Source organism: Elephas maximus, chromosome 19 (assembly GCF_024166365.1).
Source record: "Elephas maximus indicus isolate mEleMax1 chromosome 19, mEleMax1 primary haplotype, whole genome shotgun sequence".
Classification (NCBI taxonomy): domain Eukaryota; kingdom Metazoa; phylum Chordata; class Mammalia; order Proboscidea; family Elephantidae; genus Elephas; species Elephas maximus.
In genome coordinates this window covers 35883474-35900523 of record NC_064837.1, presented here as the reverse complement: position 1 = coordinate 35900523, position 17050 = coordinate 35883474, and the positions used below count along the sequence as shown (strand labels likewise).

Below are 17050 nucleotides of genomic sequence, written 5' to 3'. Positions count from 1 at the left end.
TTTTACTTGATTGGTATTTACAAACTTAGGTAATTGAAAGACATTACTTGACCTGTAATTACAGGCTTAGATCATTGAAAAACATTACTCGATCGGTAGTAGATCATTTTAAGGCAGGAATTCCTGTGGTGGAACTCGTAAGGCAGAACTTCCTGTAATGCAAGCTCTGTAAGACAATTGGCTTAAAAGGGTATACCTCTCTTTCTTAGATTGGTTACAGTGTGGCAATTACATGGGTATATGATAGTCATGGACTAGTGAGTGCTTCCAGCATTGTATCCAATGGTTGAAACATCTCAATTGATAGTCTATCAATTCCTGGATACTTGTTTTTTGCCAATGCCTTCAGTGCAACTTGAGCTTCTTCCTTCAGTGCCATCGTTTCTTGATCATATACTACCTCCTGAAATGGCTGAACATCAACCAATTCTTTTTGGCACAGTGACTCTGTGTATTCCTTCCATCTTTTCTTGATGCTTCCTGGATCATTTAATATCTTGCCCATAGAATAAATAATGCAACTTGGACCAGAGATGGCGGAAGAGAAATGCTAAGCCACATGAAGATCATCAAGGAGCAGAAGCTCAGAAGAGACAAGGATCTTCTTTCAGAGCCAACAGGGAAAGAAAGACTTCCAATAGAACTGGTGCTCTGAATTCAGAATTCTAGCCTCCTAAACTGACTGTTCTGATGGTTACATGTGCAAAATACATTTTCAAATTAAAAATGGGACTGTGGGGTCACATCCAGTAACATCTGCCTGTGTACAGACATATCTTCCTACTGAGGAGGCTTTAGCTCTATTCCCAGTGGGAAGTGATGGAGACTGCATGGCACTAGAAGTAATTAAATATGAGTATCCTGTCTTGTATTCCTGTAGCTACCAAGTACCTGTGCTTTACTTCAGGGCATCTTTTAAGATGGAAGAACTTTAACTCTGAAGACATATGGAAAACAGTCCATGAGTGCTACCAGATGCAGCTTCTGCATGGACCATGGGACACCATTACCCAATAGGAACACCCAATACTTGAGCAACACTTTTTTTTACTTCATCCGTGCAAGATGAATGAATTGATGATTCCCGTATTAAAGAATTCTCAAAAAATCAATAGAAACATTGGCTACATCACATCATGGCTGAGTAAGAATCTAGGACTTACTTTTGGGCTGAATCTACCTCTGAGCTAGCTAACGTTACCTCTCAGGATGACTTAAATGTTGACTGACAAGTTTGTCCTACTGTGGTGGCTTGCATGTTGCTGTGATGCTGGAAGCTATGCCACTGGAATTTCAAATACCAACAGGGTCACTCATGCTAGACAGGTTTCAGTGGAGCTTCCAGACTAAGACAGACTGGGAAGAAGGACCTGGAGACATATTTCTAAAAAAAAATGACCAGTGAAAACCTTATGGATAGCAGTGGAACTTTGTCTGATATATTGCTGGAAGATGAGTCCCTCAGATTGGAAGACATTCAAAATACAACTGGGAAGAGCTGCCTCCTCAAAGTAGAGTTGAACTTAGCGACGTGTATGCAGTAAAGCTTTGGGGACCTTCATTTGCTGATGTGGCATGGCTCAAAATGAGAATAAACAGTTGCAAACATCCATGAATAATTGGTACATGGAATGTACAAAATATGAATCAAGGAAAATTGGAAGTAATCAAAAATGAAATGGATCAGCAGAGTGACCGGATACAAGATAAACATACAAAAATCAGGTGGATTCCTCTACACCAACAAAAAGAACATCGAAGAGGAAATCACCAAGTCAATACCATTTACAGTAGCCCCTAAGAAGATAAAATACTTAGGAATAAATCTTACCTGAGATGTAAAAGACTTATACAGAGAAAACTACAAAACACTTCTGCAAGAAAGCAAAAGAGACCTACATAAGTGGAAAAACATACTTTGCTCATGGATATGAAGACTTAATGTTGTAAGAATATTTATTCTACCAAAAGCAATCTATAGATTTAATGCAATTCCAATCCAAATTCCAAGGACATTTTTTAATGAGATGGAGAAACAAATCACCAACTTCATATGGAAGGGAAAGAGGCCCCAGATAAGTAAAGCATTACTGAAAAAGAAGAACAAAGTGGGAGGCCTCACTCTACCTGATTTTAGAACCTATTATACCGCCACATTAGTCAAAACAGCCTGGTACTTGTACAACGACAGATACATAGACCAATGGGACAGAATTGAGAATCCAGATATAAATCCATCCACATATGAGCAGTTGATATTTGACAAAGGCCCAAAACACTTAAATGGGGGAAAAGACAGTCTTTTTAACAAATGGTGCTGGCATAATTGGATATCCATCTGCAAAAGAATGAAACAAGACCCATACCTCACTCCATGCACAAAAACAAACTCAAAATGGATCAAAGACCTAAATATAAAATCTAAAATGATAAAGATCATGCAAGAAAAAATAGGGACAACGTTAGGAGCTCTAATACATGGCATAAACAGTATACAAACATTACTGACAACGCAGAAGAATAAGTAGATGACTGGGAGCTCCTAAAAATCAAACACCTATGCTCATCCAAAGACTTCACCAAAAGAGTAAAAAGATTACCTACAGGCTGGGAAAAAAATTTTTAGCTATGATGTTTCCAATCAGTGCCTGATCTCTAAAATCTACACGATACTGCAAAAACTCAACTACAAAAAGACAAATAACCCAATTAAAAAATGGGCAGAAGATATGAACAGACACTTCACTAAAGAAGACATACAGGTAGCTAACAGATACATGAGGAAATGCTCACGATCATTAACCATTAGAGAAATGCAAATCAAAACTACAATGAGATTCCATCTCACTCCAACAAGGCTGGCATTAATCCAAAAAACACAAAATAATAAATGTTGGAGATGTTGTGGAGAGACTGGAACACTTATACACTGCTGGTGGGAATGTAAAATGGTACAACCACTTTGGAAATCAATTTGGCGTTTCCTTAAAAAGCTAGAACTAAGAACTACCATGCAATCCAGCAATCCCACTCCTTGGAATATATCCTAGAGAAATAAGAGCCTTTACACAAACAGATATATACACACCCATCTTCATTGGAGCACTGTTTACAATAGCAAAAAGATGGAAGCAACCAAGGTGCCCATCCACGGATGAATGGATAAATAAATCATGGTATATTCACACAATGGAATACTATGCATCGACAAAGAACAGTGAGGAATCTGTGAAACATTTCATAACATGGAGGAACCTGGAAGGCATTATGCTGAGTGAAATTAGTTAGTTGCAAAAGGACAAATATTGTATAAGACCACTATTATAAGAACTCGAGAAATAGCTTAAACAGAGAAGAAAATATTCTTTGAAGATTATGAGAGGAGGGAGGGAGGAAGGGAGGGAGGGAGTTTTCACTAATTAAATAGTAGATAAGAACTACTTTGGGTGAAGGGAAAGACAACACGCAATATGGGCAATGTAAGCACAACTGGATTAAACCAAAGAAGTTTCCTGAATAAACTGAATGCTTTGAAGGCCAGCGTAGCAGGGGTGGGGGTTTGGGGACCATGCTTTCAGGGGACATCTAAGTCAATTGGCATAATAAAATCTATTAAGAAAACATTCTGCATCCCACTTTGGAGAGCAGTGTCTGGGGTCTTAAACACTAGCAAGCGGCCATCTAAGATGCATCGATTGGTCTCAACCCACCTGGACCAAAGGAGAATGAAGAACACCAAGGTCACAAGGTAATTACAAGCCCAAGAGACAGAAAAGGCCACATAAACCAGAGACTACATCAGCCTGAGACCAGAAGAACTAGATGGTGCCTGGCTACAGCCGATGACTGCCCTGACAGGGAACACAGCAGAGAACCCCTGAGGGAGCAGGAGAGCAGTGGGATGCAGACCCCAAATTCTTTTAAAAAGACCAGACTTAATGGTCTGACTGAGACTAGAAGGACCCCAGCGGTCATGGCCCCCAGATCTTCTGTTAGCCCAGGACAGGAAACATTCCAAAAGCCAACTCTTCAGACAGGGATGGGACTGGACAATGCGATAGAAAAGATTCTGGTGAAGAATAAGCTTCTTGGATCAAGTAGACACTTGAGACTATGTTGGCATCTCCTATCTGGAAGGGAGATGAGAGTGTAAAGGAGGTTAGAAGCTGGCAGAATGGACAGAAAAAGAGAGAGTGGAGGGAAAAAGTGGGCTCTTTCATTAGGGGGAGAGCAATTAGAAGCATATAGCAAGGTGTATATAAATTTTTGTATGAGAGACTGACTTGATTTGTAAACTTTCACTTAAAGCACAATAAAAATTTAAAAAATACAAAAAAAAGAAAAGGAACTCATAAAGTTCTATATCTTAGGCATTAGTGAGCTGAAATGGATTGGTGTGGGTCATTTTGAATTGGACAGTCATATGACCTACTATGCCAGGAATGACAAATTAAAGGGAACATGGTATCACATTCATCATCAAAAAGAACATTTCAAGATCTATCCTGAATTACAATCATATGCCTTCAAGGAAGACCAGTTAATATGACTATTATTCAAATTTACGCACCAACCACTAAGGTCAAAGATGAATAAGTTGAAGATTTTTACAAACTTCTGCAGTCTGAAATTGACCAAACATGCAATCAAGATGCATTGATAATTACTGGTGATTGGAATGCAAAACTTAAAAACAAAGAAGGATCAATAGTTGGAAAATATGGCCTTGGTGATAGAAATGATGCTGGAGATGGCATGACAGGATTTTGCAAGATCAATGGCTTATTCATGACAAATGCCTTTTTTCAACAACATAAACAGTGACTATACACATGAACCTCACTGGATGGAATATACAAGAATCAAATCAACTACATCTGTGGAAGAGATGATGGAGAAGCTCAATATCATCAGTCAGAACAAGGCCAGGGGCTGACTGCGGAACAAACCACCAACTGATCACATGCAAGTTCAAGTTGAAGCTGAAGAAATTAAAACAAGCCCATCGGAGCCAAAGTACTACCTTGAGTATATGCCACCTGAATTTAGAGACCATCTTAACAATAGATTTGATGCACTGAACACTAATGACCAAAGAGCAGAGGAGTTGTGGGATGACATCAAGGACATCATACATGAAGACAATGAAAGGTCATTAAAAAGAAAGAAAAGATCAAAATGGATGTCAGAAGAGACTCTGAAACTTGCTCTTGAATGTAGAGTAGCAAAAGCAGATGAAAGAAATGATGAAGCAAAAGAGCTGGACAGAAGATTTCAAAGGGCGGGTTGAGAAGACAAAGTAAAGTATTACAATGAAAAGTGCAAAGACCTGGAGTTAGAAAACCAAAAGGGAAGAGCACGCTTTGCATTTCTCAAGATGAAAGAACTGAAGAAAAAATTCAAGGCTCAAGTTGCAATATTGAAGGGATATGTTGAAGAAAACCCTGTAGAGTTCTACTCTGTCATATGGAGTTACTATGAGTCAGAATTGCCTTGATGACACCCAACGACAACAACTACATATCAATAGAAAAAAAACAGAAATCACATGATCATGTAAAAAAAAAAAATCAAACCCATTGCTGTTGAGTTGATTCTGACTCATAGTGGCCCTAATATATATATATACTATATATCCCATAGGAGTTCTACTCTGTCCTATATGGTCACTATGAGTCGGAATCGACTCGACGGCATTGGGTTGAGTAGAACTGCCCCATGGGGTTTCCAAGGCTGTAATCTTTACGGAAGCAGACTGCCACATCTTTCTCCTGTTGAGCTGCTTGGGGGGTTCAAACCACCAACCTTTCACCCTGCACCAACAGGCCTCCTTCATCACATCAATAGACAAAGAAAAACCATTTGACAAAATCCAACACCCTTTCATGATAAAAACACTCAACAAATCAGTGATAAGAGGGAAATTCATGAACCTGATAAAAGGCATCTACAAAATAACAGATGTTGTTGAGGATGTGGAGAAATTGGAAACTTCATACATTGCTGGTGGAAATGTAAATGGTGAAGCTTCTGTGGAAACCAGTCCGACAACTCTTCAAAAAGTTAAATATAGAATTACCATATGACCAAGGATGTCCACTCCTAGGTACATACCCCAAAATTTGAAAACAGGGACTTAAGTCAATATTTGTATGCCTGTGTTCAGTGCAGCATCATTCACAATAGCTAAAAGGTAAAAACAACCCAATTGTCCATCAACAGATTAATGAACGAACAAATTGCAGTATATCCATACAATGGAATATTATTCAGCCATAAAAAGGAATGAAGTTCTAATACATGCTACAACATGGATGAACCTTGAATATATTACACTAAGTGAACAAAGCCAGACAAAAAAGGTCACATATTGTATGATTCCATTTATATAAAATATTTAAAAGAGGCAAATCCATAGAAACAGAAATCAAGAGGGTGTTGCAAGAGGAGGCAGAAGAAGCAGACAGAGACCAGGTCCCACAGGTATTTCAGGCCACATTAAGGAAATTTGTTTTTATCGTAAGTGTGATGTGAAGCCTCACAGTGCTTAAACGGGGGGTTAAGGGTGACCTCAGCCAATTAATTTTGAAAAGGTCACCATTGGTACAGAGAGGTGAGAAGATCGGAGATTGCGGTAAGAGGTATTTTAGAAATAGTATGCATGAAAAAGGTTTTGGGGTTTACTCTACAGAGGGGATGACCTGGACCATGTCCTAGACACAGCTCATTTTTCCAACTACAGTGGTGGTAGGAGAGGGTGGAGGCTTTGTACTGCCCATGGTGTGAACCTCAAGGGATTTGGCTCTTACCTAAACCTTCCCAGGAATTCATCTCCCTTGTGGGTTCTTAGCCTTATATGTCTTGGTCCCATGATCAGTGCCTCTGCAGTGTTCAACCCCAAGACACTCTCTCAATGATTATCTGATGCAACAGCTCTCAACTTTTTAATAACTCCCATTGCTTCTTTGCCCTTGGCAGCCTGGCCTGACTTTATTTCATGAATTAAGCCTAAGTTTTGTCCCCCAGGAATTTCGCTTCCCTTAAGAACAATCCCATATGTGGTCCTAGTCTGAGAGAGGCCAGGAGAAGGATGGAGCTGCAGGAGAAATGTGGCCTGGAATATGGGAGGCCCTAAGTCCTCTTGGCTACCTTGGGCTGGTGGTAGGTGATGGTGTTGGGAATCTCTATCTTCTCTCTTGTTCAGAGGGGGAGGCTTTTCTCTTCTCACCACCTGTGTCTCTCTCCTCTTTCTCACTCTCCCTTTCCATCAGCGTTCTGAGGTGTCTCTTTCCCTGAACTCTTCCCTTTACACATCAGGGCCTTCTTTAGCCCTTGAGACTGCTGAGGCTGAGCAACACTGAAGTTTGTCAGCTCCCGTCTATTCTTTTTTAGTCTCTTTGTAATACTTCTTTTGCTTTTCGTTAATTAAAAAAATTGATCGTAGTAAATATATGTGTAACACAACATTTGTCATTTCGACATTCTTCACATGTATAATTCAGTGACATTATTTGTGTTCACCATGTTGTACAACCATCCCCATTTTCCATTCTCAAATATTTCCACCACCCTTAGACAGAAACTCAGTGTCCCCTGAGCAATGAGTCCCCTTTCCTCCTCCATCCTGCCTGCCCCTGGTAAGCACTAATAAACTTAGGTCTGTATATACTTGCCTATTGTAGGTGTTTCATATAAGCAGGATCATAAAATATTTTTCCTTTTGTGACTGACTTATTTCCCTCAGTTATGTCCATTTATGAAGTACTGGAAATAGAATAATTTGTAAAGATAAAAATATACATATTCAAGTAATCTCATCAGCCAGTGAAAACCACTATGAACATTGTTAACATTTTGATGTTACCACCATTCCATCTTTTTCCTTTGAATTTTGTAACATATTTTGACAAAATGTTTTATAAGTTCCATCTTTAAAGCAAAAACATTACATGGTAAAATAAAATCCCATATAATTAAACTTTTTAAGATATTATGACTTTATTACTTAAGTAGTATTTTATTTATCACATGGAGGTACCATATTTTATTAAACCAATTTGTTACGCTTGTGCATTTACACTGTTTTCAATTTATCAATATTACGACAATACTGTGATGAACACCCTTAAACATATATCTTTTAAAAATAGTTTTGATTGTTTCCTTTAGACAGATTCCTAAGAGGCATTGCTGGGACAGAGAGTATGAAAAATTTTAGGATTTGGTACGTTTTTTCAAATTGTCTTCTAAAAAGGTTTTACTACCAGTGATACATCTATTTCCTTAAACTCTTCATAGTGCTGAGTGTTAAGAAAAAAAAGAAAAGACTTTGTCAATGTGATGTTTCAAAAAATGAATGAGCCCTTATTATTTTAATTTTTACTTTATTGGATAATTAGTGAATTCCAGATACCTTTGAATTATTTTTCCACAGGCAGTAAGAAACCATGAACATTTTTCAAAGAGAAGTTTTGCATCATTCAAGTTTTCTTATGTTTGACAGCATCTTCTTCCATCATTGTTGCATTTCTCTCCTCCCTCAGGTTTTTGTGCCTATTAAATCTCTCATAATCATAATTGGCTCTCAGGGAAAGATAGAACTTTGCACTAAACAAGTAAATTGCTAACAGTAGCTAAAGTGTTACTTGGTACCTGGAAAAGGTGTGATGGTGAAATTTTTATATCTGGTATATTGTAAATAAATTTTATATACAGTGGTAAGAACTAGAAAATATCTGCCTGTGTTTCTAGATGATAAAATTCTCTCCCATGTTATTTGATTTCCAAATTTTTCTTTCCATCAGCATTTGTGCATATTTCACTCAAGTAAAAATATCCAAGTAACACAGAAATATCAGGATCAAAACTAGAGTGCCTCTGAGACTATTAATCCTAATTTTTATCATGGAAATTTTTATATATCCACAAAGTAGAGAGACTAGTATAAAGAAACTTAATGTACCCATCCATCAACCTTCTTACCAACAGTTTGCCAATTTTTCTCCATATTACCCACCCCCCTTTAATAAAGTATTTTAAGTCAAGGCTAAGACAATGTCCCTTCATTCATCTGTGAAGACTTCAGTATGCATCTCTAACTGATAAAGGCTTTTTAAAGTGTACGGTGGTTGTAATCTTAGTAGAGATAAGGACCTTAAGACAAAATAATGAAGCTATGATGCTGATGTTTTAGGAATCAGTGATCAGATTGGAAGGTTGGGGTTGGGAGTGAAGGATCAGGAGTCCAGAGCTTTCTCAGAGAGGCCAAAACCATGCTGTTTAAACTACTGCCCACCAATCTAACCTTGACACCATGCAGTAGAAAAAGGACACAAAACCAGAGGCAGAACTTATTATCCTCTTTTGGGTTTGCTCCGGCAATACCCAGGAAGTGTCTACTCTACTCTTGCCTTGTCTCAGGGCTTCATGCACTGGTGTGTGGGGACAAGGCCATTCTGAACATGCTCCATCACATCATTTCCTGCCGAAGAGCTTGGTGATATAATGGAGGGGCTCTCACTTGCCCATGGAGACGTTTCTCAAATGGTCTTATGTTGGGGGTCAGTGCAGCCATAGAATAAAGAATGCATCTTCCTGGAGCATCATTTTTACTCAGATATTTGAGGATAAATGTGAGCTTTATATAAAGATAAACAGGCAATGTTTTTTTTTATTAACTTTTATTAAGCTTCAAGTGAACGTTTACAAATCCAATCAGTCTGTCACATATAAGTTTACATACATCTCACCCCCTACTCCCACTTGCTCTCCCCCTCTTGAGTCAGCCCTTTCAGTCTCTCCTTTCGTGACAATTTTGCCAGCTTCCCTCTCTCTCTATCCTCCCATCCCCCCTCCAGACAAGAGTTGCCAACACAATCTCAAGTGTGTCCTGAGCTCTTTTGAGTTACCCCTGTAGATGGTCTTGTGGCAACAAATGCCACTAGAGAGGCGTGTGTGCTGGAAAGTTTGAGAAGTACTGACCATCCTACCTTTGCTACAGCCAAGATCATCTGCTGTTTTTCTTCACTTTTGCCTCTGAATTTGTACATGAAAATTTATTCTAACAAACCTGTGTCTTCCTTCAGCAATGAATCACATGAAGCCCCTCAAACCTTCACCATGTGGAAGCATCTATTTGTTTGTTTAAAACCATTAGTCCTACAATCTGTCAAGATTTATGCACATAGATAGATGATGTTTCATAGTCACAGGAACTTGTTGACCTGTTTAATCATTTACTGATTTATTTAACTAGCTTTGTACAGAGCTTATGGTTCACAAGACATTATGTTGGGCACAGCAGGTATGAAAAGGAATCCAACATGGAACCTGTGGACAAGGACCAAAGGTCTAAAGAGGGAAAGACTCATAAATGCCTATAACACAATGTATGGTGTGGTTAGAGATATAAGCCAGTAGGAGACTTGAAGATGAATTTATCCTCATCAAAGTCTCTCCTAAGATATATCTTGGGATGGTGCTCAACAATGACTTTGATCAATTCAACCCCGACCTCGAAGGGAAAGTGACTGAATTGCATGATTTTTTGTTTTGCATTGTTTCTCTCTAGTTATGTGGGGAAGATCCCATGGAACCACAGAACATCACATGGGTGTCAGAGTTTGTTCTCTTAGGGTTCTCACAGACACATGAGCTTCATAAATTCCTGTTCCTGGTGTTCCTGTTTGTCTACATCACCACCGTGGTGGAAAACCTCCTCATCATGGTCACAGTGATCTTTGACTCCCGGCTCCACACACCCATGTATTTTCTGCTTCGAAATCTGGCTGTCATAGACCTCTGTTTCTCCTCAGTTACTGCCCCAAAGATGTTGGTTGACTTCCTTTCTGAGAACAGGACCATCTCCTACCAGGGCTGCATGGCTCAGATCTTCTTCTTCCACCTCTTGGGAGGTGGGACTGTCTTCCTCTCAGTGATGGCCTATGACCACTACATAGCCATCTCTCGGCCCCTCCACTATGTCACCATCATGAACACTCAGTTTTGTGTGGGGCTAGTGGTGGCTGCCTGGGTGGGAGGCTTTCTTCACTCCATTGTCCAACTGGGTCTGATGCTCCCACTCCCTTTCTGTGGCCCCAACGTGCTGGATAACTTCTTCTGTGATGTTCCTCAAGTACTGAGACTAGCCTGCACTGACACGTCCCTCCTAGAGTTCCTTATGATCTCCAACAGTGGGATGTTGGTCCTCATCTGGTTCATCCTCCTTCTGATCTCTTACACTATCATCCTGTTGATGCTGAGGTCCCACTCAGGGCAGGCAAGGAGGAAGGCAGCATCCACCTGCACCACGCATATCATTGTGGTGTCCATGATCTTTATTCCCTGCATTTACATCTACTCCCGGCCCTTCACCCCCTTTCCCACGGACAAGGCAGTGTCCATCAGCTACACGGTCATGACCCCCATGCTCAACCCCATGATCTACACCCTGAGGAACCAAGAGATGCAGTCAGCCATGAAGAGATTAGGCAGACACTTGGTGATTTGTCACAGGGACTGAACTTTAAATAGATTGAGTTTAAATGACAAAACTTGTTGAAATTTTGTTTTCATGCCTGAAAAATGCAGGGAAATCCTCAGAGAATATAGCACTTCAGATTACACTAATATGTATTGAGGACCTCTTCCTGTTTGAGGCACTGTGTTAGGTACTTTCACATCTTTATATCATTACTTATGAGGGCGTGTATAATATTGATCCAAAGCTAAAAAGATATTGCAGAAGTTTTTTGTTCCCCTTTCAATCTCCATTTCCTCCCAGCACTCATTCCATCCCCAAAATAAAAATCATAAAACTGACAGTATATATATTGCTATTTCAATTAACCCTTTTATAAATGAGAAAACTGAGACTCAGAGAGAAGTGACTTGCTCAATGGTGAACAGCAAATGAGTGGTAGAACCTGGTACATATGACTCCGAGTTTAGAAGCATGAGATATGGATGGAATTTGTCATAGAGTAACCATCCATATTGTAAATGTAAAATTTAGAGATTTATTGAAAGGAAAGAGACAGCTCAAGCTGGGAATAGACCGAACTCCATGTGGCGGAATGCAGTAATCCAAAATGGCAACTCAGCAGTGACATTTTATAAGAGGGGAACAATGGTCATGAAACACATTACTTGAGTGGTATTTACAAACTTAGATCATGGAAAAAACATTACTTGATTGGTAGTAGATCATTTTAAGGCAGGACTTCCTGTGGTGGTAACTCATAAGGCAGGAATTCCTGTAATGCAAACTCTGTAAAGTGATTAGCTTAAAAGGATATACACCTCTTTCTAAGACTAGCTACAGTGTGGCAATTACATGGATATGTGACAGGGAGGGGTTGCAATGTAGTTACTTCATCATTACTGGACGTTCCTCTCTTAGAAACAGTATGGAAGATGGCTGCTGCTAGGGTAAAAACAGAATCAGCAAACAAGGAATCACACCCAATCCTCACATTGGTCATTTCAGATCTTACAAGGTTCCTCAATTTTTAAAAATTCCTTTACACATTCCCCCTTTTGATCAAGGATTTCAAGAGAAGTTCACTAACTTCTATTCTGAAAGAAGGCTTTCTTCTGCATGGACTTTGAGCATATGTTTATTCTGGATGGCTGCTCGTTTAACTTGTCTTCAAGACCTTGAGTGTTATGCATGTGAGAGGGTTATTATTGTTAGGTGCCATCAAGTTGGCTTCAACTTATTAGTAGCTCCACACACAACAGAATGAACCCCTGCCCGTTACTTCTTTCAAGACAAATTTGTTTACTCTTCTGGTAGTCCACAGCACATTCAATATTTTTCACCACCACCCTAATACAAAGATATCAGTTCTCCTTTGGTCTTTCTCATTCATTGTGCAACAGTTACATGCACATGACACGACTGAAAATATTATAGCCCAGGTCAAGTGCATCCCAGTGCTCAATGTGAAATCTCCGATTTTTTTTTTAACATTTCCTAGTGGTCCTTTGTCACAGATTTGTCCAAATGCAACATGTTGTTTGATTTTCTTACTGCTGCCTCCAGAGGCACCATCAGTGGATTCAAGAAAAATGAAATCAAACTACAAATACCAGCAGAACATTTTGAAAAGGTAGCTTGGTACCTTTTGACATCTTCACCATGCCATAGCTTTAGCTTTTTGTCTCTGTGGTTTTATTACTTGAGGGTTAGTGCAGTGCTCATCTCTTGATCATTTACTCTTCTCCTTTCTAATATTTTCAAGTGGTCAGTCCAATGTAAACTGTCATTGTAAGAATGGATGTCTAAAGGGGTTCCCATGTGGTCTAAGTACATCAACCTGTCATATTCCAATCATCCAAACAGGACAAAGCCCAGGTATAGGACTCATTATTTGGATTTGAATTAGCAAAGTGGTGTATCTTGACCCTCCACATAAGAATACATATCCATATGAGGCACATATTATGCCAGTCCTGGCATCTTTACCTGAGAGAAGGATGGTTTGGTTCATCTATCCCAGCTGATTCTCTGTCAAGGATTTTGTTGCAAAAAGACAATCATCCTAACCTTAGCTAATTCCGTATTTGGACACACACACAAAAAAACCCTTTTTCTTTGTAGACGTGTTCAATTTCTTGAAAAAGCCAAGTTCCAATATATGGGGGAAGCATTATCTGAAATTAAGGGCTTCTTTTTACAATCTGAAGAGGAGATCCACGGTATTTTGGAACACTCTGCAACTCTAATCAGAGTCAGATTGAAACATGGGACTTGGGGTTGAGTCAGTATCTCAGAAGGATACCACAGTTTCACACATATGGTTTGCCTAGAGGTGATGTTAAAATTGATGGTAGCAGGAGAGACAAAGGCATAATACAGTATGGGAGTAGCTAATAGATCTGAGTTCTCATGTACAGTTTTTAGTAAAAAGATGACAGATTCAGCATTTAGTCAGATTTGTGGATCGTGCAACTACCCAAGCAAGCTTAACAAAAGCATTCTCATGCCAAGAATTAACAGGAGATGTGATGAACAGCAGTATGGGCAGAAAGTTTAGGAAGGGCTTCATAGTGTAGAAATACAACCCAAAACAAATAAACAAAGGCTACTAGCATACAAATAATAAAAAAAAAAAATTTTTTTTTTTTTTTTTTTTTATAGTGATGACAAAATAAACTACTCTCTAAAACTGGTGTTATAAAAAGAAGTGTAGGTTTTCAGGGGAAGAACAAAACATTAAAATAAGGAATAATACCCCACAGTTGGAGTCCAATAACAATTTTAAAAAATTAGGATAATCACAAAACAAATTCTTGGTATCACACAGCTAAATTTTTTCCATTCTAAAATTTCAAGTTTATGAAACAAAAAGCTATTTTAAAAGCAATCACAAGTTATAATTTCAAATTAAAAAAACTTACTATAATGTTAGAAATTGGCACTACAAATGGGTTAGATCATTAAAATCATCAAAATACCCACAACCAAAAATGTGATCCCAGCAACTAAGAAAAATTAAAAAAGAATTAAAGCCTTCATTTAAACAACTTACTTCAGATATCAGCCAGCATAATATAATCACCAAAACTAACCCCAAAACTACCAGGATATAATTCCACAATCATGTATAACAGCCAATAATGTGAAGATATAAAAAATGATAAAGAAAAAGGTAACCAGTCCAACTTTTACTGCAGGCTGCATAGGCAGTTTCAGGTTAGGTCCAAAGATCTCAGGAAAGCAGTCTACCCAGCCATCATCTCCTTCTTTTCCTGGTGATGCCTGAATTTTAATTTCAAACCTTCATGAGACTCACCAGTCCATTTTGGAGCTGAGGCTTTCTTCAGTTGGGATAAATGAATCCAGGCCTTAACTCCCTGTAATTTAGTGGCACAAGGATTAGTGAGAAGGACCAAATAAGTCTTATACATACAGATTCAAGAGAATCTTTTAATTGGTGTCTTTTCCAGTAGACATGATCTCCAGGTTGAACATTATGTAATTTATATAGTTCCTACTTCGGATTATCAAAAACTTCCTTAACCTCTGTAAAGTATTCTTTAGAATATTGGATCAAAGCTTTATAATTTGAAACAAATCATACTGAACTAAATTTAAATCAGGGCATGTTGCCCAATAGGAGAGGGCCATTGGCTGTGTAGTGATAATTTCATGAGGAGTCAATTTGTGAGGTCCAAATGGAATAGTTCTTAAATTTAAAAGGACCAGAGTTAGCACTAAGGCAATTTTAAAGATTTGTAAAGTTTGGCTAGTTGAGTTTTTATTATACCATTAGTTCTTTCAGCTAGACCAGAGAATTAAGGGTGATAAGGACAATGAAGTCTTTGAAAAATGGGGAAGGTTTTTACATATTTCTTTAATTATTTGCCCGGTAACATGGGTACTTTGGTCACTGCAAAGGATCCTTGGGACTCTTCAAGTGGAGATAATGTTCTCAAGAAGTTTCTCAGCCACAAATGCAGCAGTAGCTCAGTGACTGGGGAAAGCTTCTACCCAGTGAGAAAAATCTACGAATCATTACTAATACAAACTTGTAACCACTTGAAAGGGGAGAGTTGGATAAAATCAATCTGCCATTCAAGCATTGGTTCTGACGGCAAGGAAAATCTCCCAGGTGGAGCTTTATAAGGTTTACCTGAATTAAATTGAGAGCAAATTGAACACTGGGAAGCCACTTGTTCAGCAGCTTAATTAAAATGTTCCCAACAATATTTCTTTAAAATTCTATTATTTTATCTCTTCCCAAATGGATACTTATGTGCAATGCCTACAGTACAGGGGCTTGAAGAGATTTGGGGAGAAGTAAGTTCTGATTGGGTCCCCTCCATATTTCAGAGGTTGGGCATTAACAGCAACCATGTCTCTTCCATCTTTCAACAACATCATGTTGGACTGATTTTTGATGTTCAAATAAATCCTTTAAGGCAATTCTCCAGGCCTAGAAGGATTCTCTACAAGCATGTTAAAAGGTTGTTCATCATTTTAAACAGTCCTCTAGTGTACGGGACCATAAAAAAAAAATTTTAATCTTGTGACGAGCATTGATAGGATTAAAACGAGGAGTGGGGAGAGACCTTTAAAACTACAGGAAAAAACATAGTCTACAGTGACAGAAAAATCTCCCTGCCAATGGACTTCTAAAGCCCTGATTAGTTCATCTGTAATTTCTACCTACAGGAGCATGTAAGCATTCTGGCAAAATGGTTTTTTTATTAGGTCCAATCCACAATCAGGTGGTTGGATCTTGATGACAGCCAGCCTGTTTCCATTCTCTAATCTCCTCTGCAAGGGCTAATTGTTGGTATTTAAAAAGTGATTCTGAAATTTCTCTCAGGTCAAATTTTGGTAGGCAACATTTTACAGGTGCTGTATTTTCAGACGTTCTAATTGTTTTATTATTATTTATTCCCTGTTTTTCATCAGGACCACGAGCAGAATTATCGTGCTCATGAATGAGGGCAGTGTCTTTAAAGGGTGATTGGGAAGCAGCTTGTTTAGCTGCTCTGTCAGCTAAGTCATTTCCTCTGTTCCTGAAGCTCCTTTGGGTTGGTGGGCCTGGATTTTAATTACAACAATCTCAGAGGGGAGCAAAAGAGCTTCTAAGAGGTCTGCTAGTAATACGTATTTTTAATTTGGGTCGCAGAAGTTAGGAACCCCGTTTGTTTCCGTAACGTTCAAAAACCATGAATAACTCCAAAACATATCTTACATTTGTAAAAATACTTACTGACCATCCAGAAGCCAATTTGCAAGCCTTTTTGAGTGCCTTAGTCCGACTAGCTGAGCTGAAGTGACTTCAGGAAAGGTGCCACTTTCAAGGGCCTCAGTTGTTGTAGTCATGGCATATTCACCCTGGAAATGAGAGCTGGTAGGTTCAAGCTTTAAATATGACCCATCAACAAATAGAACTAAATCAGGATTCAATAATGGGGTTTCTTGTAAATCTGGTCCAGGAGGCAAAATCTTTTCAGTAGGATTTAAGCAATCATGGGGTAGATGATCGTCATTATTAGGTAAAGGTAACAATGTAGCTGGATTTGAGAATTA

General features: G+C 38.8%; 1 protein-coding gene and 1 pseudogene across 1 annotated transcript; both read left to right on the top strand.

Moving 5' to 3' along the window:
- Positions 1–686: 686 nt before the first annotated feature.
- On the top strand, positions 687–1191 carry LOC126062414 (ubiquitin-like-conjugating enzyme ATG10; annotated as a pseudogene).
- Positions 1192–10588: 9397 nt separating this feature from the next.
- On the top strand, positions 10589–11521 carry LOC126062413 (olfactory receptor 4D1-like). The gene has a single exon (XM_049859943.1). The coding sequence runs from the start codon at positions 10589–10591 to the stop codon at positions 11519–11521; it is 933 nt and encodes a 310-aa protein (XP_049715900.1).
- Positions 11522–17050: the final 5529 nt, after the last annotated feature.

Coding starts and splice junctions, on each gene's coding strand:
- LOC126062413 (XM_049859943.1), top strand. CDS start 10,589: ATGGAACCACAGAACATCACATGGGTGTCAGAGTTTGTTCTCTTAGGG.